Source organism: Oryza sativa, chromosome 3, assembly GCF_034140825.1.
Source record: "Oryza sativa Japonica Group chromosome 3, ASM3414082v1".
Taxonomy (NCBI): domain Eukaryota; kingdom Viridiplantae; phylum Streptophyta; class Magnoliopsida; order Poales; family Poaceae; genus Oryza; species Oryza sativa.
Genome location: NC_089037.1, coordinates 24,672,649 through 24,696,282, shown reverse-complemented (window position 1 = coordinate 24,696,282; position 23,634 = coordinate 24,672,649). Strand labels below are relative to the sequence as shown.

At 40.9% G+C, this 23,634-nt stretch overlaps 3 protein-coding genes across 3 annotated transcripts; 1 reads left to right on the top strand and 2 right to left on the bottom strand.

Moving 5' to 3' along the window:
• Positions 1–2,197: 2,197 nt before the first annotated feature.
• LOC107276191 (probable E3 ubiquitin-protein ligase ARI1) lies at positions 2,198–7,820 on the bottom strand. The gene is made up of 5 exons (XM_015774102.3): positions 7,454–7,820; positions 5,591–5,623; positions 5,135–5,453; positions 3,792–4,278; positions 2,198–3,177 (listed from the first exon to the last, which is right to left on the bottom strand). The coding sequence occupies exons 1-5, from the start codon at positions 7,598–7,600 to the stop codon at positions 2,466–2,468; spliced, it is 1,698 nt and encodes a 565-aa protein (XP_015629588.1). The 5' UTR covers positions 7,601–7,820; the 3' UTR covers positions 2,198–2,465.
• A 3,183-nt stretch (positions 7,821–11,003) lies between these two features.
• Positions 11,004–17,592, top strand: LOC4333495 (U3 snoRNP-associated protein-like YAOH). The gene is made up of 7 exons (NM_001417715.1): positions 11,004–11,600; positions 13,307–13,643; positions 14,520–14,744; positions 15,136–15,346; positions 15,576–15,748; positions 16,346–16,411; positions 17,040–17,592. The coding sequence occupies exons 1-7, from the start codon at positions 11,173–11,175 to the stop codon at positions 17,133–17,135; spliced, it is 1,536 nt and encodes a 511-aa protein (NP_001404644.1). The 5' UTR covers positions 11,004–11,172; the 3' UTR covers positions 17,136–17,592.
• A 1,058-nt stretch (positions 17,593–18,650) lies between these two features.
• On the bottom strand, positions 18,651–22,852 carry LOC4333494 (probable E3 ubiquitin-protein ligase ARI1). Its single transcript, NM_001417716.1, has 5 exons — positions 22,458–22,852; positions 21,299–21,331; positions 20,921–21,194; positions 20,215–20,695; positions 18,651–19,626 (listed from the first exon to the last, which is right to left on the bottom strand). The coding sequence occupies exons 1-5, from the start codon at positions 22,617–22,619 to the stop codon at positions 18,954–18,956; spliced, it is 1,623 nt and encodes a 540-aa protein (NP_001404645.1). The 5' UTR covers positions 22,620–22,852; the 3' UTR covers positions 18,651–18,953.
• Positions 22,853–23,634: the final 782 nt, after the last annotated feature.

The window sequence follows — 23,634 nt, the reverse complement described above, 5'->3', positions numbered from 1 at the left end:
AATTTTTACAAAATACTGCTATGTAAAAATTTTCCATGTATATATTTCTATCTATAAATTCAATATTTATATATACAAATATGTAATTATGTATTACTGGAAAAAATAATTGTGCATTTCAACAGGTAAAGCCTATTTTAATCTTATTATTGTTATATGGTTTAGTTAAGATGAAATTCACTGTGAGAGTTCACTTAGATATATCTCTACTATTATAAAAATTGAAGATGTTTTTGTCGGTACTTTTGGTACGTCATCCGTATTTAAATCGGTTTTAATTTTATGTTTCGGTTTTAATATCTTATCAAAATCTTCTCTACTTAAAAAGAACAAGAAATTTCCATAGGCGGTAAAAAAAAGTCCAACTAAAAAGGTGGAAAAAAAGTCCGACTCAACAAGCAATAAAAATAAAAATAGCTTCTGTGACGTCAGTGAAAAAAAATCATCCGACTCTAGAAAAAAAAAGGAAAAAAAATCTCGCCAACAAAAAACCAAAAAATAAAAATCTGTTTGGTTTTTTTCACCGGTATTTTTGTGACTTGTTTTTGCACGCAAATGAATTTTTTTTTGTGCGCATTGGTTTTTTTCGTCTGGTTTTTTGAATCCGTTCACTACGCTTCCCGCATGTCTCCCGAGTTGAATCTCAGCGCCATATTGATTGTACGTTTTCTACTACAATTTGATTGAAAAAAATCTATTCCCACTCCTCTCTCATCATTTCTCCATGATTTTCCCAGCTTTATTTCATCGGATTTAATATAACAGTTGCCGATGATAACGCGCCATATCGATAGTGCGTCTTCTATTCCAATTTGATTAAAAAAATCGATTCCCACTCCTTTCTCGTTATTTTCTCCATGATTTTCCTGGCTTTATTTCGCTGGATTTAACCTAATAGTTGCCGACGATGACGACTATCTTCCCCAATCTTTTTTACCTCGAGTTTGATTTTTGGGAAAACGGAAAGAGAAGATTGAGTGGATCAAAAACCCTCAACCAATTTTGGGTGGATTTGATAGGTCGAAGGAGGCATGCCAAACGGAGGAAGGTAGCGAAATGGGTAGGGCTGAAAACGACTTCACTCGTGGTTGGGTCGAAGGAAGCAAACCAAACGGAGAGAGGTAGCGGACTGGCTTATGGCTGAAAAAGGAAGGAAGGCTTTCGGCCTAATACCAGGAAGGATTTTCATTAACTTTTTTAATTATAATCTAATATAGCGATCCAATATTAGGATTTTCATTAACTTTTTTTAATTATAATGTATAGCGATTTCAATATTTCATTTTATTACTCGGCTCTTAATATATCATTGAAAATTGTCTTTACCTGTTGCAACGCACGAGTATTTTTTCTAGTGTGTGTGTGTCTATATATATATATATATATATATATATATATATATATATATATATATATATATATATATATATATACATATATAGAAAATCTTGAGCTACAGTTAGGAGTCCGATCGTCTCAAGTTAGCATGCGAGTTTTTTAAATAGATTTCTTATGTGATTCCTTATGTATTATCAAAAGTGAACGATCGTAAAAACCGACTCAAATACGGATATGTATTTCTAAAAGCAAACGAAATTAAAAATTGACTCATATACGGATGACGTACCAAAATACCGGCAAAACAAATTCAATTTTTATAATAGTAGAGAAGAAATATAGATTAAAACCAAAATAAAATTAAAACCGACTCAAACACGGATGACGAACCGTGGAAACATTTTCAATTTTTATAACCGACTCAAACACGGATGACGTACCGCGAAAACATCTTCAATTTTATAACCGACTCAAACACAAATAACGGACCGCGAAAATATCTTCACTTTAGTTTTTTTTTCCTTTTTGATTTTTAAAATTTGTTAACCCCCCCCTCTCCCACGGAGTCAGGTTAGAGAAAATAATCCTTTTCTTTGGCAGTCCTTGATCCCAGATCCACATTTGATTTAGAGTATGCAAGTTTAATTAAAGTGGTTTAAAATTTTGCTTCATCTAAAATAGGAAACAAATGATTCAGGTGGGCACACCTCTATGGGCTATAAGAGCAACAAACTTCAGACCTCATTTCAGAAACTTGTATAGAAATCGGGAAAAAGAAATCTATGTGCTCCAAATTAAAAAATCATTATTAGTAAGCATAACATAGTTGGGAACGGGTGTGTTTGGTTGTCGGCCACACTTTACCACAACTAACATTAGGTAAATTATGGCAGCCAAAAAAAAGTGATGGACAAATTGCTAGTCACAAAGTATAGCAAAGTTAGCAAGAAAATTAAGTCTATGACATTTGGGACATGCTACTGAAAAAGTGTGGGACATGCTACTGAAAAAGTGTGGCAAGTCACAACTGTAGTAGTACACCAGACACATACCTAACAAACTGTGACAGCCACAAGTATGATGTGATAAAGTGTGGCTATAAACCAAACACCCTGAAACTTTTCAATTCACGACGCGCCACCACAGGTTGGAAAGTCCTTGGCCTTGATAGGGCCGTCGCGGCGGTAGGCGGCGATGGACATGGGCTCCACGAGCATGGGCAGCAGCTCGTCCTGGATGCACTTGTGCATCTCGCCGCAGTGCTTCTCCACCACGGCGGTGAGCGCCACGGCGTCCTGCTTCGCCCGCCGCAGGGCCGCGTCCCCCGCCGTGGCCGGCGCCGGAGGCGCGTCCGCCGCCAGCAGCCCCGACAGCTTCTCCACGTGCCTCTCCGCCATCTCCTGGTGGTCCTCGAACAGCGCCTGCGCCGTCGCCACCTCCGACTCCGGCGCCGCCGCTTTCAACGTCCGCTCCTCGCCGCCGAACATGTGGTAGGCGAAGGCGTAGGACCGCGAGAGGACGTCGCGGGAGGCGAGCAGCGCGCGGTGCGCGGCGGCGAGCGCCTCGGCGGCGTCGCCGCTGGCCGGCGCCGTGGCCGGGTCGGGGTCCTCGCGCAGCCGCCGAGCCCGCGCCTCGATGGCCGGGCCCAGCTTCTCCGCCTCCGCCCTGCGCGAGTCGCCGTGGGCCTTGTACCGCTCGTAGTAGTGCGCGTACCGGAGCACCTTGCGCCTCGCGCCGTCCACCTTCCTCTTCTCCGCCGCGTCGTCGTAGCGGTTGCAGCTGTGCCCGTCGATGCTGGTCCAGTTGTGCGCCAGCCCGGTGGCCGCGCCGCACAGCCAGCTGCAAACAACATTCATGCATGGTCGTCGCATCAATGGCGATCGAATTGCCAAGGTGAATTAAGAATCTTGGAAGTGGATTTTTGTCCCTCAGAGGGGGCATCATCTCGTTTTGTACATGGCGTTTATAAGGTAATTAAAAAAATTTAAAAAAATTGTCAAGATAGATCAATATATGATACTTTCTCCGTTTAACAATGTAAGACTTTCAGTATTGCCCACATTCAATTAGATATTAATGAATCTAGACATATGTATGTGTTTAGATTCATTAACATCTATATGTATGTGAGCAATGCTAGAAAGTCTTACGTTGTGAAACGGAGAGAGTATATCTTTTTGTAAACATGAGAGTTAAAATTTGACTTATACAATTCGAAATAAAAATAACAAATTTAACTGTGAATTACATGTTCTATTCATAGTTAAATTTGTTATTTTTGTTTCTACTTATATAAGTTGAGTTTGAATTTGCATGTTTGTGAAGTGATATATCACATATTAATCTATCTCACCTAATTTTTTTAAATATTTTGATGAATTTTTAAGTGACATAAAAAATGAGGTGATATCCCCTAAAGGATGAATTGAGTTTTAAATCTTATTGTTTATTACCAGAGACACTGGCCGCACTTGCAGCGGACATGGTTGCAGCCGCCGTTCTTCTCGATGGGCTTGGAGCACTTGGGGCAGCTCTTGGTGTTGGCGAGGATCCAGTCCACGTTCATGGATTCGCCGCGGCACTTGGCCTCCCAGCGCTCCCACATGGCGCACGGGCACGGCGAGTGCGCCGGCGCGGCGCAGCCGAAGCAGAAGCTGGCGCCGCACGGGCACGACACCTCGCAGCACCACCGCCCGCCGCCGCCGTCCACGCGGACGGCGCGCCCGCAGTGCGGCGCGCTGGGGCACCACCGCGCCGCCGCGTTGTCCTCCACGTACGACGCGAGGAGGGCGCCGCGCAGCCGCCGCGCCGCGCCGGGGTACCTGCCGCCGAGGAGGCGCTGCGCCACGTCCTCGTCGCAGACGGCCGCGCACCCGACCGCCATGCACCGGATCTGCTTCTGCCCGCCGTTCACGCACGCGAAGAAGTGCTCCGTCCAACCTGAACCATTTCAACACATCACAATCACACACCTTTTGCAAACACAAAAAAAACCTTTCCAACTTGTGCGTGAACCGTGAAGTATATAATTGATGATGAAATTTCCCCGGGGAAAATTAACTCTCTGTCTTAAAATATAGGAAGATTAGATAAAGGTATATATTTTCGGACAGAGAGAGTACCAACAAAGCATCTAATTTTAAATTATGTTAAAAAAATCTATTTTTAAATTTTGATAATTGATATCAAAACAATACTTTGGATAGATTTTCTACTTGTCTACTTTATGGAGGAATGGATTAACGGGTATGTGATTTTCGCAAAACCTTTATATGTATGAATTTCTTATAATATTGATTCAAAAATACTACCTCCATTTTAGATTATAAGTTGTTTTGACTTTGACAACATCAACTTTAAGTTTGATCAAGTTTATAGATATTTTCTGTAACATAGTAATACTTTTTATAGTATATTTGTCTTGTGTTGAATATGTTACTACTTTTTTCTATAAATTTAATTAAACTTGGAGTGGTTTGATTTTCACTAAGTGAAAACGACTTATAATTTAAAGCGGAAGAATTACTTTTTCAACTTTATAATATTTAATTCATTTGTTTAACCTTGAACAATTAGCATAAAATCATTTATTTACTCAACCATTCAAATACACCCGATCATGAAAAAAGAACAGGGCAATGCAAGTGAGGAAGAAACCAAATTCTATAATTCTTCTTTTTCATGAAGACAGTTATAAGTTCTTCACAAATACAATTTATAAAGTTCTTCTGATGTAGTTTTACAGAACAAAAAGAAAACAAAGAAACAATAAAATGGAGAAAAACATGCAACTTACAGTCATTGCAGAAGCAGTGTCCGCAATCCATGGTGGAGACAGCGTCCGATGAGACATCCTCGAAGCACACGTAGCAGGTCACGCTGCTTCTGGGGCGCGGCGGCGGCGACGGCGACGCCGCCATGGCCATGCCGCCACCGTTCTTCTCCTCCGCCTGCTGCTGGATCACGACGCCGGTCTCCCTGAGCATGCGGTCTCGGCCCTTCCTGTCGAAGTGGTCCAGGATGGATTCCATCTTCCAGCGGTGGTGGATGAGGAGGGCGCGAGCTTGGTGCTGCTTTATGTAGAGCAGGTTCATCACCATGGACAGGTCTTGTTGCTGTGTACATACATACAGCGCAGGTAGATCGAGCATGTCAAGAAACACAATGTAATTTGTTACTAGTACTAATTGCTGTAGCACAAGCTGCAAGCTGCAGAGAACAATGTCAGGTCAGGTGGAGTGAATCACATTACCTGTGCAGCCGGAAGAGACTCTTCTGTAATGGCCTGCAACAACAACAGACATCAAAAGTTAATCAGTACAGTACATCTGGATTCATCCACAGGATTTTATTTTTTATGGGACGGAGGAAGTATATTGTAACGCTAATATTATGTTGAGTTGTATGCTAATGCTTAGTGCTAAAATTAAGATTCTAGTCGATCTAAAAGGGGGGAGAATCCATAAAAGCTCCCTAAGGTGAGTTCGTTTGGACGTTTGAAAGATAGCAAAATATACAAGAAAAAAGATAGAAAGAGACAACAACACCACTCACAATGAGAGAAAGGTCGACCCAATTTTAAGCTGTTGACATAAAAAAGTGAGCACGTTATTTAAAAAAAACTGCATAATCAAGTCATTCAACCCCCCCTCCAAACACTCACACTTTTTTTAAACGAAAAGTGGCAAAAGATTTGCCGAATATATTAGAAGGAATAAAATGTCAGATTACAGCTGGAAAGTGGCCGAGGGGGCTTGAACAACTTAGAAACTAGCAGCTAGCCTTTGGACAAATTAATTTGGCTTACATTTTTCCTATATTAAGGAGGCCACCTGGCTCTCGCTTCGCGAAATTTGGCGACACATACTTTTTATTGTTTCCCATACTTTATTAACTATCAATCGCACATTGTATAAATACATCTACTGCACACCAATTTTTTTCTATAGACTTTATACGTTTCATATTACTTGTCGTTGTAGTATTCAACTTTTTTCTTTATCAAAATGCTTCTTGTTCTCTCATTTGAAAGCATTTTCTAGAGGTGACATTCCCCCTCTACCCTATGGCAGTCACATATCAATACAGCCACAATTTTTATTGGCCCATCTCAAATAATCAGTGTTAATGATTGCTTTGAAAAAATAATTGGGGTATACTTAGTGATAGAAAAACAATTTGGATGTACTTCGATGAAGGTAACAATATAATCTTGCCACACTTCCTTGGTTTTACGTGAGATTTGTTAGAATGAGTCGACCAATCCGGCCAGTAGGTTAAATTTAACCCAACATACATAGTGGCTACATTTCAAATTGCTCGGTTTACCTGTGAATGTTTTTATGCATAACATCAGCGTGGATGGGATTTTTTAGGCTTGTGAGTATGCTATCCATTTATCATACAAAAAACATGCTAATTATGGCTGCAAATTAACTCACATATACCTTTCAGAAAAATATGTATCCCAGTTGTATTCCAAACTCGAACAACATTAAGCCGTGCACTAAAGCATACTCCATCTGAATCCAAGAGTACATGTTCTAAGCTTGCCCAGAAGATTTTGAAAAATTGGTCAAATCACTTTGTTGCGCTTCATTTATAGTACATTGAAAAGGATGATTCACTTATTTGTCACAAAATTAGCATTTATTTCGTAAAGACGAACTAGCAAGAAAAGAAAAGGTGCATATAAACAACTCCAGTTAAAGGACACAATTTTTTTAGGGGGGGAGGGGGTATCTGAGAACATATGCTAAAAGCCTAAAACGGTACATATTTGAAATCAGAGGGAGAAATCCATTGAAAACATATTTGGCAAGAATTTTTAAAGTTCACCGATGGTTTCACAAATGCAAAGCATAAAGAAATACTAACATATTATGCATGTGCATTAGAAGTAATGTAAAACCGTAACTCATTTTTTCCCCAGAATAACTAAAAGAACGCGCAAATTAAATCTGATCTAATGTCGTTTCTAATTCCTTCCTTTATTATGCTTGATATGCATCATGGATGGATCAGATCAAGATTTAACAAACATAATTAATCAATCCCCTTTGCTCAATCGATATGCGATCGCTATACGTACGTACGTCGGGATGGCTTTACTCACCCAGCAATCGACGGGGCGCTCCGGCAACGCCGCTTCCTCCTCGACCAGCATGGTGTCGCCGCCGCCGCCGTCGTCCCAGCCCGGCTCCTCCTCCTCCTCCTCCTCCTCCTCGTAGTCGTAGAAGCACTCCTCGTCGTCGCTCGACATGGCGCCGGCCGGGGCGGGGCGTGGGTATGGCGGCGGCAGGCGAGAGGAACGATCGATCGACCGGCCGATCGCGAGGAATTAAGAAGCCTACTATTATTACGGAAGGTGCTTATTAGGGTTTATGAGAGGTCGTCCTCCTCCGAGTTACAGAACTCAAGTGAGACACGGGTGACATCACAGAGGCTGTTGCTTTGACTGGGACATGGACCAAATTATTTGACACTTCGTGGCCCTGTTAATTTTTTTTATCTTTATCTTTATTTTTACTTTTTTTTCTTATATAAAAAGAACATAGTGGGGATGGTGATTTTCCCTGCAAGGGCTGAGATTCTTCCCGGGATTCTTTGTTTCACTTTAGATCTAGCGGTTGATATCCTATATCCTTCCCATGCTACTCCACCTATCTCTCTCTCTCTCGATCCCCCTAACATGAGCACCATCAACCACAATTACTCCCCTGCACCATCTTCGACCCGCTGCCCCCTTCCCCTCCAACGCGTCATCACCGGCTTCTCCCTCCGCCCCCCTCCACCCGGGCGGCTCATCTCTTCCTTCCCCGTGCCATCTTCGATCCACTGCCACCTCCCTCTACAGCTTGCCGCCACCAACTTCTCTCCCCCCCACCCCCACCCTGGACTTCTTCCTCTGCCACTCTTCCTCCCCGTGCCTTCTCCCTCTCATCCCAACATTACCTCTGCCTCCTCTCCATCCATCTTCTCTTCACCACTCTCCCACGTCTCCCCACACAGTAACACTCGCTCTCCCTGCCGCGCGTCCACGGTTCGCACGGACACGCATACATACAAACATAGTAGGAAAACCGACGGACGGACAAATCAAGCAGATTTCGTTTTTTAAGTACTAGAGAAGTACTATCTACTTTGATTCATCGGCACACTTCTCAAACCACTAAATAATGCGCTAATTGAGTGTCTTGTCCGGTAAGCCAGTTGGCTACACGCCCAATAAACATAATCAAACAAGGCTTAAAACTACATTGGGGAAATTTAGATGGCATGGAACCATTTTTGCGTTCCTTATATGTCATAAAAACATGTTATTCTTGTATATGCCACTGGACTGAATTTATTTATCATGTATGCCACTGCCATCAATATCGTGAATGAGCTGTTAAGTTATCTTCAAAAAGACAAATATGTCCTTACTTCTCTTTGTTTATGAGCCACTTCTTCCTCAATAAAAGGTCATGGACGGCTATCGCAAGGAGGCTTCATCTCGTCGGGTTTTCCATTTGGCAAGTTGCATCCTTAACTCAGAACACGAGTAAAGGTGGAGGGTGAGCTGAAACATAGTTTCACCTGTCATAGGAAATTGTTTCATCACTTTATCAAACGTTCCAACTCACTTCATAAAATACTTCAAACATATGAAGCATTCAAAAATATTGACTGCAACACCGACAACCACCATCTTATACATTAAGGTCCTCATTAGTGAAACATCAACATATTTGCAAAAACTTGACTTTATTGAAACGTTTTTACGCGTGAAACATCGAGTTGCAACTATCAAGTCTTCACAAAATACTTAATGAAACATGAAAAAGACACCATGTGCAACATTTACAAATGACCTCATAAACCATAAGAAAATACTTATTTAAACATCCAAATAACATCGTGTGCAACATTCAGAAATATTTGTTGAAAAAAACTAAAAAAAATATGATAATGTGATATCTTATTATTAAATATTTAATTATAACAAAAAAGTGCTAAATATATATTTTCATCAAAAATATAATCATGTATAGTCTCATGAAGATTTAATTGTAACAAATATAAAGATACATCTGGTTTATAAAGTAGATAAATAGTTCATGAAAAAGAAATACTATTTGAATATTTCTAATGAAACTGTTACATACATTAGAAAAAAAGACAGAGGCCCATGCAGCTAGCTCTCTCTTCTCTTCGAGTATGCATGTTTGGTTCTTCTCACCTTAGGTCCCATCGCTCAGCTTCTATACACAGTACGTTGCCTCTATTAGGCTGCTGCGTTCGTAACCTCCTGTTCCCAACTTTTCTTCCTTGTTTTCAGCGCGTACGTTTTTCAAACTGCTAAATGGTACGTTTTTTTGCAAAACAAAATATATATAAAAGTTGCTTAAAAAATCATATTAATCCTTTTTTTCTTAAAAAATTAGCAAATACTTAATTAATCACCCCCTAATCATTGCTTCATTTTCTGTGCGAGGGAGTGAGGCTGAATGCAGCCTTAAGCTACCAGATATGAGCGTTCCATTTTCTCTAGGACGTTGGGTGCTTCCTTATATTTTCGGACTAAGGTAATATATTCATCAGGAGAGGGAGTACAAGCAGAAAATGTGAATAAATGTCTACTACTAGGGGTGAAAACGGATCGGATAATATCCGATCCACTCTGCTCTGAATCCGTCCGAAATGAGGATATGGTATGGCCTTTTAGAAATTCGGCGGATATGGATGCGGATGCGGATAGTATGAGGCGGATGCGGATATGGTATATCTAAAATCCAGCGGATGTGGATTATCCGACATTTTTGTCGGATTATCCGATAGGCTGTTTGCCGGATAATCCGAAATTATCAATACATGTAACCACTCTATCTATTACATATAACACAAGTTGGTACATCCAATGGCCTAATTCATCAATTAACATAGATTTTTTTAGTCTAAGGCTTTTATCATCTTATATCACACTCGCATAGCTAAATTTTTATATTATGGACATCATCTATTCATGTTGTTTAGCACTTAATCATCTAATTATTACGATGAGTCATTTATTGATTATTGTATTAATGTTCCTTTTATCCGTACCATTTCCGACATCCGAAACAATTCGCTTCTCATCCGCACCCGTACATTATCCGCACCCGCTCCAAATCTGCTTAAAAAATATAATTTAGAATATGGTATGACAACTATCCATCCGAATCCGCTCCATTTTCACCCCTATCTGCTACATTACTACTCCCTCCGTCCCATAATATAAGGGATTTTGAGTTTTTGCTCGCACTCTTTGACCACTCGTCTTATTCAAAAAATTTGTGCAAATATAAAAAACGAAAAGTTGTGCTTAAAGTACTTTGGATAATAAAACAAGTCACAAAAAAATAAATAATAATTCTAATTTTTTTTGAATAAGACAAGTGATTAAAGAGTGTAAACAAAAACCTCAAAATTCCTTATATTATGGGACGGAGGGAGTACATAGTTAAACATTCTACAAGCAAAGATTGTGAGCGCACTCTGACACAGCAGCATCTCACTCCAGCGGCCGAGACAAAAGCCCAACAGGGCCCATATGTGAGTTGAGGTCCATCGGGCCCAAAACCCTAGCAAACCAAACCCCCCACCACCACCGCCGCCGCCTCTCTCTCTCTCTCTCTCTCTCTCTCTCTCTCTTTCTCCTCCTCCCCCTTAAACCCTCGCCTCTCCCACCTCCCGCCGCTTCCCCCTCTCGCTACGCCGCCGCCGCCGTCGAAGCTTGACAGCCGGAGTCCTCCGCCGAGCCGAGCCGCGCTAGCAGCCTGCGGCTCCCCTCCCCCCATCCCTCCCCCGGCCATGGCGCCTCGTCCGCGGAAGCGGGTCTCGCGGCCCAAGCCACGCGCCACCTCCCGCGGCCGCGGCGGCGGGGATGAGGACCCCTTCTTCGAGTCCGAGCCCAAGCGGCGCCGCGGGGGCGGCCGCGACGAGGACATCGAGAGCGAGGACAGCGACCTGGAGGGCGTGGCAGCGGCTGCTGCTGGTGGCGTCGGCGACGATGGGGAGGAGGAGGAGGAGGAGGAGGAGGAGCAGGAGACGGCGGGGGAGAAGAAGATGCGGATCGCGAAGGAGCTTCTCAAGAAGGTGACGGACGCGGCGAGGAGGAGGAGGGAGGATGACGAGGACGAGGACGAGGGCGAGGAAGCCGGCCGGAGGCGGGTCGCCGATATCCTCCTCAAGAGGCAATTCGAGGAGAGTGGCAGGAAGCGGATGGAGCTCGCCGACAGGTGAGATCTTCTTCCCCCCCCCCCTAAATGTCGGTGGGAATTGTTTGCAAATTCCAACTTGCAGCCCCCTAAATGTGGACAGTAGCTCTGAATGTTTGCGCCCTCAATTGCAACGAATTTTACACGACAATTTCGTCAGTGGTCAGAGTCAACGAAATTTACACGACAATTTCGTCAATGGTCACAGTTCATAACCTGAAATGAAGAGGACATGTATCTCTGATGTTTTAGGGTAGCAATTTGGATCAGAGTGAGGTTCCATTGTCTGTACTAATTGATTAGTTCCAAATTAATAGCCCTTTGCGTTTTGCGAGCTGACAAGCACACGGGTCAGGTTACATGTATGCGTTTGGGGTTTTGCTTAGGTACATAGGTGGGTGCTTTTAGGGGTGGAATATGGACAACATTCCTGCTAATATATGGTTATCTGAGTGTGGTGGTACAATGATATATCCTCATGGAGGGAAATAAAGGGCTATAATCATGGAGAGAAATAAAGGAATACACTGGCTTGAACCAGTAGGTTATACTATGTGGAAAGAGTATTTATTTTCATGTTAACTTCGCCAAGATCTTATGTTATTGGCTTATTGCTTATATAAGACCAACCGAACAAAATGCATCGAGGGGAAAATATAGAGTTAACAACAAACTAGAGATGTCCTGAAACCAACCATTAAAACAGCCTGGTTGCCTAAAACTGTCCTGGATCCTCTAAACTTTCTAAAACCTCGTATTTATTCTTGATTCTTGTTATCTTGTAATTTTCTGCTTTCAACTTTTTGTCATATATTTGTATTACACTGATCTTACTTGCAACATAGGAGTTAGTTTCGAAATACATGTGAAGTTCTTGTTGTGAATGATGCACTCTTGGCCTCTTGGGATTCAAGCAGTTGTCCTTTTATGGCTCCAGCAAGTGCATTGGTGGTACTGAATTGGGACATCCAAACAACTGTATATTCAAATGTTTCTGTTAGAACCAAACATGAGAGGAAAATCGTTTATAGTCACAAGTAGTGGGATGTGCCATAATGGAAGAAGAAAGTTGGAGTTCACATCTACCCCTCCTCTTCCGCTTGCTATTGGTTTTTTTTGCAACCTGTACACTTTGGCATAATGTTAATTTACGCAGAATCTGCTACTCTGCTTATAGACAGTAGTTCACAAACTGGGGCGGTTAAAATATTAGGAAATATTGCTTGCTACATGATTATATATGCCCTCAACACCTGAACCATATGGCATTTATTTTATCTACAAAATTAGATGTGTTTGCATGTGGAGCTTCTTCCAATAATTTCTCATTTGCCATCCCCATCCATTTACTTTTTACTTAGGTTGTATTCTCAATTCATGCGTGATCTATTTGGATAATGTTCCAAAACTAGCATGCTGAAACGGAATGAAACGTGAGCGGAAGAACTATACACATTTAGATGGCTCGGGAATGCATTTGTCATCATGATTACTGAAGGTGCTATCCACAAGTCACTTGTATATGACATCAGTTATCTGGGTGTGGTAACTGTCTACAGCTGTTAAAAGCTATATAAATATGATAACCTTTTAATTGAATCCATCTTTTTTTTAAAAAAATCTCTAACTAAAAGGTGCAATAAGATAATATAAGTGTTCTTGAAATACTGATCACATAAATGGTGAGGTTAAAATAGATATGACTAAAATTTGCAAAACTATTGCAGGATATTACAACCAGATCCTGAGGATGGCTTTAAGATGCTCGTGAAGCACCGACAACCAGTTACTGCTGTTGTTTTATCCAAGGACAGTGATAAGGGATTTTCAGCATCAAAGGATGGAGTCATTGTGCATTGGGATGTTGAAACTGGAAAAAGTGAGAAGTATTTATGGCCAAGTGAAAATGTCTTGGTTTCTCATCATGCTAAGCCACCTCTATCAGCTAAAAGAAGTAAGCAAGTATTAGCTCTAGCTGTTAGTGCAGATGGTCGTTACTTGGCAAGCGGAGGTTTGGATCGTCACATCCATTTATGGGATGTTCGGTCACGGGAGCACATACAGGTAGTTAGTACAGCAATTTAACAATAACATGTTGTAATTTAAATTTCTGATGATATACAGTTGAAAAATGCAATTTTGCTTGCATCCTTGGACCATGTGATTGTCGTTTTGCATTGTGTTTATATCTGTACATGTATTGCCATGCCTAATTCTCACCTGACAGTCCTGTCCAATAGCTGTTGCCTTATTGATCAACCTACAATATTGTGTAGGTAAAAAAGCAAGTGCATGATCAAATGCTGCTTGCAAATCTATATAGCACTACAGATAGCCTGGTTTGCATATACCCATTCTTCACTGGTGCATTTGTTTTGTTATTCTAGCTGGTGCCAGGTTGTTGCAACGCTTGAGCACGGAAATATTATTCAATTACTAGCTTGTTTATTGTCAATGTAACCTGTAATAGAACACCTATTTCAATGCTTTATCAGAGATTCACAACAATTTTCTCTGATACATATGAACATATTATTCAATTAAACTGAAAATTAAACTGAAAGGTTGCTATAAGACTTCCATGGACTGCATAGATTTTATTTTTTTGTGGTCCACAGAGGAAGTATTTGAGCCATGTTATTTGTTAGACTTCAAATATTTAGTGTTTTGGTTGCAAAATAGATATACTTTTGTATATATTTTAAGCCACCAAGAAGGCAATGTAGAATCTCGGAGTGGTATTCTTCAGGGGTAGAATGTATTAGTTGATCTAAACTAGCCATAATTGTTCCGGGATATACACTGCATTTTTTCTTACTGAAAAGAGAGTGCCGAAAAATCAGTGTAACCTTGCTTGCAGTTTAACTGAGCTCTTCTTATTGGTGCCATCTTTCTTGTTCTTTCAACATTATAACCGTCTGTTTTGATTATTTTCATCAGGCATTTAGTGGTCATCGAGGAGCAATATCTTGTCTTTCCTTTGGACCAGACTCATCGGAGCTATTCTCTGGTTCTTTTGACCGTAAAATAATGCAGTGGAATGCAGAAGACAGAACGTACATGAACTGCCTATTTGGCCATCAGAACGAAGTCTTGACAATGGATGCACTTAGTAAAGATAGGCTTTTGACTGTAGCACGGGACCGAACAATGCATCTTTGGAAGGTACATCTTTCCTTAAAAGTGTGTGTATGCACATGCACTAAGATTATTTACATATTATAACTGAAAGAAACTGTTTAGTTAAACATTGTTCTAGGATTAAGATACATAGAAATATTATTTTCCCATTGTTCATTATGGTGCGTGACTAACCAAAATTCACATATTGTTTGTGAATCCCTAATAATGTTATAATATTATGGAAGTATGTCTCTTAAAAAAATCTACTTGTATTGTATCATTTTCAAATGGGAAATCTAAATAACCATGATGATGCTGACCAAGGTAAAACTGATTGGACCACATGAATTTAAGGATATGACGCTTAGACTGGCTTGACTCTGGTGTGTGACTCAGTATTTAACCTGAAAGTTGAAAACTCTTGTGTGGACAGATACCAGAAGAATCACAACTACTGTTCCGTGCTCCTGCTACTGCATCATTGGAGTGTTGCTGCTTTATTGATGACAAGGAATTTTTAACTGGATCTGATGATGGAAGTGTTGAGCTTTGGAGCATTATGAGAAAGAAGCCTACTCACATAATAAGAAATGCTCATCCAGTATTCCGTAACAACCTTAATTCGCTTGAAAATAATGTTGAGGGTAAGATGCTATACGAAGAACAGTTTACTACTTCATGCAAAGTTTTCCTATACTTTGAGTTTACATCTGTTTTATTTTCACCTTTTTTCTCGTTCTGTTATTATGTAGTTCTTTTTGTCGTTGAGATGTCAATCAATTTGATTATCAATTTTCATCATCACCACAGTATTTTTTTTTTGTTCTGTGTGTATATGTGTTTCTTATCTATTGCTTTGCACCTCAAATGCAGAAAATGGCATACATAAACCTGAAAGTGTCTCATCAGCCCAATCATGGGTTAGTGCTATTGCTGCAAGAAGAGGTTCTGATCTTGCTGCATCAGGAGCAGCAAATGGTTCAGTTCGTCTTTGGGCTATTGAACCTGATTCTAAGGGCATTCGGCCATTATTTAGTTTGAGACTGGTAAGCTACACTAGCTACTCCATGATACCCCTTTGGATGTTATTATGAAAATAAAATGCACCATAGATAAGCTACCAAGGTCCCAAGACACCTCTGACTGTTTTGACTTGGCATTACTGGAATTTATTGTCTCAGTTCTAGGTCCTTTGGGATTTTTAGTTGATTGTATAATCATATTAGTTACGTTCACTAACATTTTCTGATTGTTGTACTTCATAGGAGCGTATACTTTGGCCTGATAATTATACTCCCTCGGTTTTACAGCATTTATCAGGACCACCATGGGTCTTAGATCAAGACACCAGATCTAAGAATTAATATGAAATAACTGTGCACCTACTAAATGCCATACTACAATAGTACAGCTGCTCAGCTTCTTTTATGCAATTAATTGAATTGGGTAGAAAATGAAAACATTGCAAATCATGCATCTTGCTTTCCCCCAATAAATAAACAGTGAAAATGGCACTTTCCAAGAAAAGGGGCAATCGTTTCAGATGACAAGGTTATTGTACTGCCAATGCTAGAAAAAACTGAGTCTACATATTTTTACTGTTGGTTGCAAATAATTGATACATTTTGTTCTACCATTATCAGGATGGATTTGTTAATTCTCTCGCCATCCCGAAATCTGGACGCTTTATTGTTGCTGGTGTGGGCCAGGTCAGTATATTAAATCCCCTTTGTTAATTGTTACAGAAAAGTTCAGTTTTTTTTAACCTTTGATATCAGTATGTTCCCAAGATTATCTTGAGAATGCAACAGGGATGGAAAAACTTAATTTTCCGGTTTAATCATTGACATTAAGTTCTTGAAACTTTTTTAGAGCATGGAAACCCTATCCATTTTCATTGATTACAATGGAAAATATCGCCTTGACTAAAAAGCTTATTACGAGATACTATTCAGCAAATAAAGACTGGGAAGCAGCAACTATATTGAACTTATCTTTCTGGCTAAACACTTAACTGATTGAACTAAAATTCCCACTGTACACAACTTACAACATTTTATTAATAGAAGTAGAGCACCCTATCCTGCTACGTTTTGAAACTCCATGACAGCCTCAAAAGTGAATGCAGATTGCAGAATTGCAGATTCATCATCGCATTCTCTTGTTCATTAGCCGATGAATAGGAATACTACTGCCTTGTAATCCTAGCACTACAAGTGGACCAGATACCATTTATGTTAATCCATTCCATAGTCTTCTATACTGTTGCAACACAGTACTCTTTTTAGTTTCGTTTCAAAATCCTAAATTTTATACTGATATATCTTTTATTACCAGGAGCCTCGTCTTGGAAGATGGGGCCGTGTCCGATCAGCTCAAAATGGAGTTGTAATCCATCCAATCCGACTAAAAGAAGAGAGCGAGGACTTGTAGGGTAGTAGTAGATGGTTGATGCCGAAAAACCCCTTAAATGTTGTTAAGTCACACAAAGGACAAATCCCTTCCACCTTGCATTTTTTTGCAACCATTCCCACCGATGAAATTCGATACAAGAGGCTGAACGGGTTACCTTCACAAGCAATGGGAATTTGGAGGGGGTGTTACAGACCATTTGAGCTGAAGAATTGAGATGTATTCTGTAGAGGAAGTCCCGTCAGGCAATTTTGTAGCATTGCTTCCTTAAGTTTAAAGACAGATTTTTTTTATGTATCAAACAAGTAGGATAAGGCGGTTTTGAAAATTGGCCTTTGATTCAAAAATGCCTTGATCAATTGTTCTCTACAATTGGAGTGGTTTATATCAGATAGAGAATTGCACACGGGAGGATTTTGAGGCCCTGAACTATGTACCAATACTTTATTGATCTAATCCCTTAAAACTATGCAACTGTAAATCCATTTTTTTGGCTAGTTTAATTACTGTACTCAAAACTGTTCGTTGTTGACCTGGCTTGCGTGTGGCCCAAATCTGATAGTACTGGAACGTGTTTTGGATCGTCTATAGTGGCAAGATTCTTTTCACCGAAACATACGCAGACTACGAAAACTGAAAGATCCTTTGGTTCTCGAGAGGCTAGACACTGTCGGTGTTCTTTACCTTCAACCTATCTATATTTCAGCATAGCCAAATAAACGCTTTTTGAGCTTTTATGATTTTTATAGAAAATTTTCTATATATTTTTCTTAGAATGTTGTTTTAAATCCTTTGTCAAATTTTATTATAATTAATTCATTCATTTGTATCTCGGATAATTATGAAAACCATTCAGATATTTAGTTATCCGGCAGAAAAGGACAGAAAGATATAAAAGACATTAAACTTAGAATCCTGACACAACAATGCAACTTGTCTTGCTTAGTGCTATAAACAGAGGGCGTCAATTGCTCATAGGGATCCATCATGATGTACCCAAGAGAAAATCTAAATCGCTCATTGTGATGCTCTTTGTGATGACCCTTTGAAACAAATTTAATTTGCCTTTTGCAACTTGGTCTTATTGGTTAATTTTCAGTAGGAAAACGAACTTTTGATGTCTCATATTATATAACACTAGATGTTATGCTGCAGATTAGGAGAATCTTCTCAACAATATTATATAACACAAGATGTTTTGCGGCAGATTAGGAGAATCTTCTGAACAATGTTTAAATACTGCCTAAGTTAATTTTATAGGATATATATTTTAATTTCAAATGTCAAAGTTCGTAGATTTTGATCACTAACAGTAACAGTCACTCAAATTACAAATACATGTTTTTTTTATACAAACCATGTAAATCAATATGCCCGAATTGTACAGTGTTTCCACTCAATATTGCTTTTATAGCTAGTATAAGAATTTATCTATCCTAGCTGCCCCTAGGGGGGGATCTTAGGATCCATGTAACCAGTGTGATGTAAAAACTCTCTTTCCTTCCTGAAATGAAATCGACATAGCTCCTGCCCTTACCTCACGGAAAAAAAAAGAATTATCTATCTTATGAGAAGAATGGTCAATGCTTAGAATACTATTTTGAAACCAAAATACGCCCCAACAACCAAAAAATAAGGCAAGTATAGCACTTTAATTTCGAATGAACATTACGTCCTTCGCTCAGGCGTAAGTAAGTCAAATCTACATACTGACACACACACACACACACACACACACACACACACACACACACACACACATATATATATATAACTTACCTGATAAGCACAGTGAGGTTAGCGGCAGCTGCCAAACTGGAAGCTAGCCTTGTCTGTATGTCAAGCCCCGATGAACTCCTTGGCCTTGTCAGGGCCGTCCGGCTGGTACGCGGCAATGTTCATGGGCTGGACGAGCAGTGGCAGGAGTTCGTCCTGGATGCACCTGTACAACTGCCCGCAGATTGCCTGGACGATCTTGGCGAGGTTGGCAATCTCCACCTTCTTCAGGACGATCTCCTCCTCCGGCAGCCCCAGCAAGTCCGTGGCGAGCTCCTTGGAGAGATGCTCAACGTGGCGCTCCAGCTGCTCCTGCCGGTCCTCGAAGAGGTTCTGCGCCACGGCGAGGCTCGCCCGCTCCGACGGGTGCGTCTTCACCTCGCCGCCGCCAAACATGTAGTAGGCGAAGGCGTACGACCGCGACAGCACCTGCCGCGATGCGAGCAGGGATTGGTACGCCATGGCGAGCCAGCTACCGTCCCAGTTCATCTTCGGACCTGTTAGGTTCGACTCCAGCTTCTTCACCTGCTCCTCGACGGCAGGCCCAAGATCCTTCTGCTCCACCTTGTACGAGCCGGCGTGGATGTTGTAACGGTCCCAGTAGTGCGTGTACCGCTGCATCTGCTGTCTGCTGGTGTCCACCTTGTCGCCGTTTTCCTCCTTGTAGCGGTTGCAGCTGTGGCCGGAGATGCTATCCCAAGTGTGCTCCCTCCCGGTAGGCCCACCACAGAGCCAGCTGCATGCATTCAGTAGGGTCAGCAATTCAAGATACTAGAGTACCCCTCTGTCCAAAAATAAACCAATCTAGTACGGAATGTGACACATCTTAATTTTACGAATCTAGACAGTCCTAGTATGTGTCATATCTCGTACTCCCTCCATACTCACAAAGGAAGTCGTTTAGGACAATGTTTAAGTCAAACCTTGGGAATATAAATCATGAATAACTCTCAAGTTGTTGAGTTTGAAAATGTAAAAATTATATGAATATATTTGTCTTAAAAAATACTTTCATAAAAGTATACATTTATCACTTTTCAATAAATATTTTTATAGAAATAAGAAGTTCAAGTTGTGTTTTGGAGACCGTGTCGCTGTCCTAAACGACTTCCTTTACGAGTACGGAGGGAGTACTAGGTTAAATTATTTTGGGACAGAGAGAGTAGTAATCAAGGAGATGAAAAACTGATTTTAAGCTAGATACACCATCGCCTATTCCCAGGTTGCCGATCACCATAGAGAGCAAGCTCACTCACCAAATGATGAAAAGCTCCCACCGCTAAACCCTGCGTGGATATGTGTGTAACAACTGACAACAGCTTACCATAGACACTGGCCGCACTTGCAATGGACAAGGTTGCAGCCACCGTTCTTCTCGATGGGCTTGGAGCACTTGGGGCAGCTCTTGGTGTTGGCAAGAATCCACTTGACGCTATCCGAGTCTCCATGGCCCTTAGCTTTCCACTTCTCCCATATGGCACATGGGCAAGGCGAGTGCACCTGCCCTGCACAGTTGAAGCAGAAGCTGACACCACAGGGGCAAGCGACCTCGCAGTACCTCTCGCCGGTGCCTACCTGGATTGCGCGGCCACAGTGTGGGGCACTGGGGCACCACTTCACTGAGTCATTGTCCTCAAGGTAAGACTCAAGTAGGAGGAGATCGAAGCGCTTAGATGCAGCAGGGTACTTCAGACTGAGGAGGCGGCGCACAATGTCCTCATCACAAATGGCCTTGCACTTAACCTCCATGCACCGAATCTGCTTGTTGCCAGTATTAATGGATGCAAAGAAGTGCTCTGTCCAACCTGAAGAAAAAAAAAGATAGGTAAGAAAATGTGCAGTGTTTTGCTAACAAATATGTCCTACTGTTTTTCATTTTTATGAAAACCTAGAAACTATTTGATACATTAGGTTGATGAATATTCTTAAGGAAAATCGAATGCCACCGAATAAAAAGGTTTATAGTAATGTAATAGCTGTAAGGATCAGGACATCAGAAGGAAGTTACTGAAGGGTTCGTAGGGACTCACAGTCATTGCAGAAGCAATGCCCACAGTCCATGGTCGAGACATCAGTCATTGAGAAGTCCTCAAAACACACATTGCAGGTAACACTTGTTGAGCTAGCTGCTGACATGCTATTCTTCGGCAAAATAATGCATGCCTCACTGAGCATGCGGTCCCGCCCCTTTCTGTCAAGGTGATCATAAATGCAATGCATCTTCCACCGGTGGTGGATAAGGAGTGTGCGTGCAAGGTGCTGCTTTATGTTGAGCAAGTTCATTACCATAGACAGGTCTTGTTGCTGTGGGTAGAGTAGATACACAAAACAGTCAATTGATCTCAAGTATAGGTAGGACCAACATAATCTGAATCTCGAAATGGCAAGAATGACTAGAGCAACATTACCTGGGCAGCAGGAAGTGACTCTTGTGTGATGGCCTACAACAACAGTTATACATGTCAAAATAACTAAATAGATCTTCTCAGGAGAAAAAAAAACAAATTAAGGCTTCAGTTCCATTCACTTGATTTGAATGCATAAATGACAAATCCCAGGCAATGTGGAGATGATAATATTTTTTCTGTGAGAACAACAAGATAAATTATTTGGAGCACAGTTTTTACAGTAAAGATCAATGCATTGGTGGTGACAGACGGGAACTTAACCAAACATAGGTAAATTGTGCGAAAGATATCTATTCGTGATACCCTAATTAGCAGCTAAATTAAAAAAATGGTGATTTGTAAATATTAAGCTAATCAGCACAAAGAAATGAATGCATCCAATGCAGCATACATGGCTCATGCGCTGCTTGAAGTTGTACACAATAATAAATGTAGTAATAATGTACAAGTTTAAGAAACAAAGCTGCGCATGTCAACCATTCTATTTGTAAACCAAATTTACATGTTCTAAGATACGATAATTGCAAAAAAAAAATCAACAGAATGCAATAAAGGCAAATTAATTATAATACAAAGCTACAAGGACAACTAGTTTGTGAGAATTGGATGATTTTTGATGCAGATGATCAAACCCTTGCAGGGAAAAGAGGGATTGAATTGATTTTGTACTCCTAAATCCTAATACTTAGAGGTAAAACCAGATTGGAACTAATGTAGTTATTATGAGGGTGCAAACAAGAGCAATTAATTTAAAATACTTTGTTTTTTCTCTCAAATCACACACCGGAATTCCAAAAACAATCGGCATTACTACTAGTAGTACAAGATAAGAAGCCAATCCCCATCCCGATCCGGTAAGCGACCAGACGGCGTCTTCTCCATAATATCTTGTTGTGTGCAATCAGCGGCATTACTATACTCCACCCATGACGCAGGCAGGATAACCCAAACGGCACAAAATTAAAAAAAAAAATCAGAGGACGACTCTTTTTTTTTCCTACTAGATGGATTCGAGCACCGCGCCGCGCACGATCAGGAGGCGGCCTAGCACGCATCCATCGAGCGAGTTGAGTTCGCCCCCTATCTATCCCCCTCCCGTGGTGTGGTGTGGTGTGGTGATGAAGTGATGATGGGGGGTGTAGTAGTAGCGCATGCTCACCCAGCAATCCGCGGGGCGGTCGTCGGGAAGCCGCAGGTGAAGGTCGTCCTCCTCGAGCAGGCCGACGTCGTCCTCGTCGGCCTCCATCGCCAGCCACTCCACCTCCTCCTCGCCATCGCCATCGTCTTCTTCGAAGTAGTAGTAGCGGCGGTCGCTGGCCATGGGCGGCGGCGGCGAGGAGAGGAGGGGTTGGGTTTTTTTGATCGCCGCGTGTCAGGTGTGTGTGTGTCCCCGCTTAATTACTGTTATTTGGGGGAAAAGGACCGGGGAATTAAGGGCTGGTATTTCGGGTTTGAAGGGTCGTGTGCAGTAAAGTAGTCCGATCGACTCGACTCGATCATAGACTAGGAGAACGAGAAAGATTTGGTTTGATGAGACATGTTTAGTTCGATTAAGATTATACAATCTAGGAGTACTAGATTTTAGCTAAGATTTTTTGTTAGCGCGCTTTTCTTAATAAATAAATGATTAAACGGTGTATTTCATATGGAAATCTTTTCATATAGAAGTTACTTTAAAATACTACTCCCTCTATCTATTTTTGATAGTCATATTTCCAAATCTGAGAATTTTATTTTTGATAGGCATATTTCAATCCAACAACCTATCCTCTTAATGACTTTCTTGAATTTAATACGTGGCTCTCCATTCCTCTACACATGATTGGCTACATGGGCATCGAGAAATATAAATATTAATGAATCGCTTGTTTACGAGAAATGACTAGTAACATGTTTAAATGGATGATAAGTAGAGTTACTTATCCTTGGTATGTGTGTCAAGATGAAATATGACTATCAAAAGTAGATGGAGGGAGTATCATATAAATCTATTTTTAAATTTAAGAGAACTAAAACTTAATTAATTGATAGTTTTCTCGTTTCACGTACATGTACTTAATCTTCCTCAACAATTATGATGGTATTTTAACAGCAAGTTTAATAGTGTAGCCCACTACTTGCTCCAAATTATCTATAGCCAATGTAATAGCCAATTTATACAATACTTGCTTACTATACTATTAATATCTGGTCCTACCTGTTATACACATATTACGTCTTGGAGTCCATGCTGCAGCTGGCTACAAATCTGTAGTCTGCTGCTCTTCTCTCTCTTCCTTTATCTCTTTAAAATATATTTATAGCATGCTATAAGCCTGCTATTGTACCTGCTCTAA

Coding starts and splice junctions, on each gene's coding strand:
- LOC107276191 (XM_015774102.3), bottom strand. CDS start 7,600: ATGTCGAGCGACGACGAGGAGTGCTTCTACGACTACGAGGAGGAGGAG. Junction 5,454..5,590: donor AGTCTCTTCCGGCTGCACAG/GTAATGTGATTC, acceptor GTATGTACACAG/CAACAAGACCTGTCCATGGT. Junction 3,178..3,791: donor AAGTGCGGCCAGTGTCTCTG/GTAATAAACAAT, acceptor TGTTGTTTGCAG/CTGGCTGTGCGGCGCGGCCA.
- LOC4333495 (NM_001417715.1), top strand. CDS start 11,173: ATGGCGCCTCGTCCGCGGAAGCGGGTCTCGCGGCCCAAGCCACGCGCC. Junction 13,644..14,519: donor GGTCACGGGAGCACATACAG/GTAGTTAGTACA, acceptor TATTTTCATCAG/GCATTTAGTGGTCATCGAGG. Junction 14,745..15,135: donor GAACAATGCATCTTTGGAAG/GTACATCTTTCC, acceptor TTGTGTGGACAG/ATACCAGAAGAATCACAACT.
- LOC4333494 (NM_001417716.1), bottom strand. CDS start 22,619: ATGGCCAGCGACCGCCGCTACTACTACTTCGAAGAAGACGATGGCGAT. Junction 21,195..21,298: donor AGTCACTTCCTGCTGCCCAG/GTAATGTTGCTC, acceptor CTCTACCCACAG/CAACAAGACCTGTCTATGGT. Junction 19,627..20,214: donor AAGTGCGGCCAGTGTCTATG/GTAAGCTGTTGT, acceptor GAATGCATGCAG/CTGGCTCTGTGGTGGGCCTA.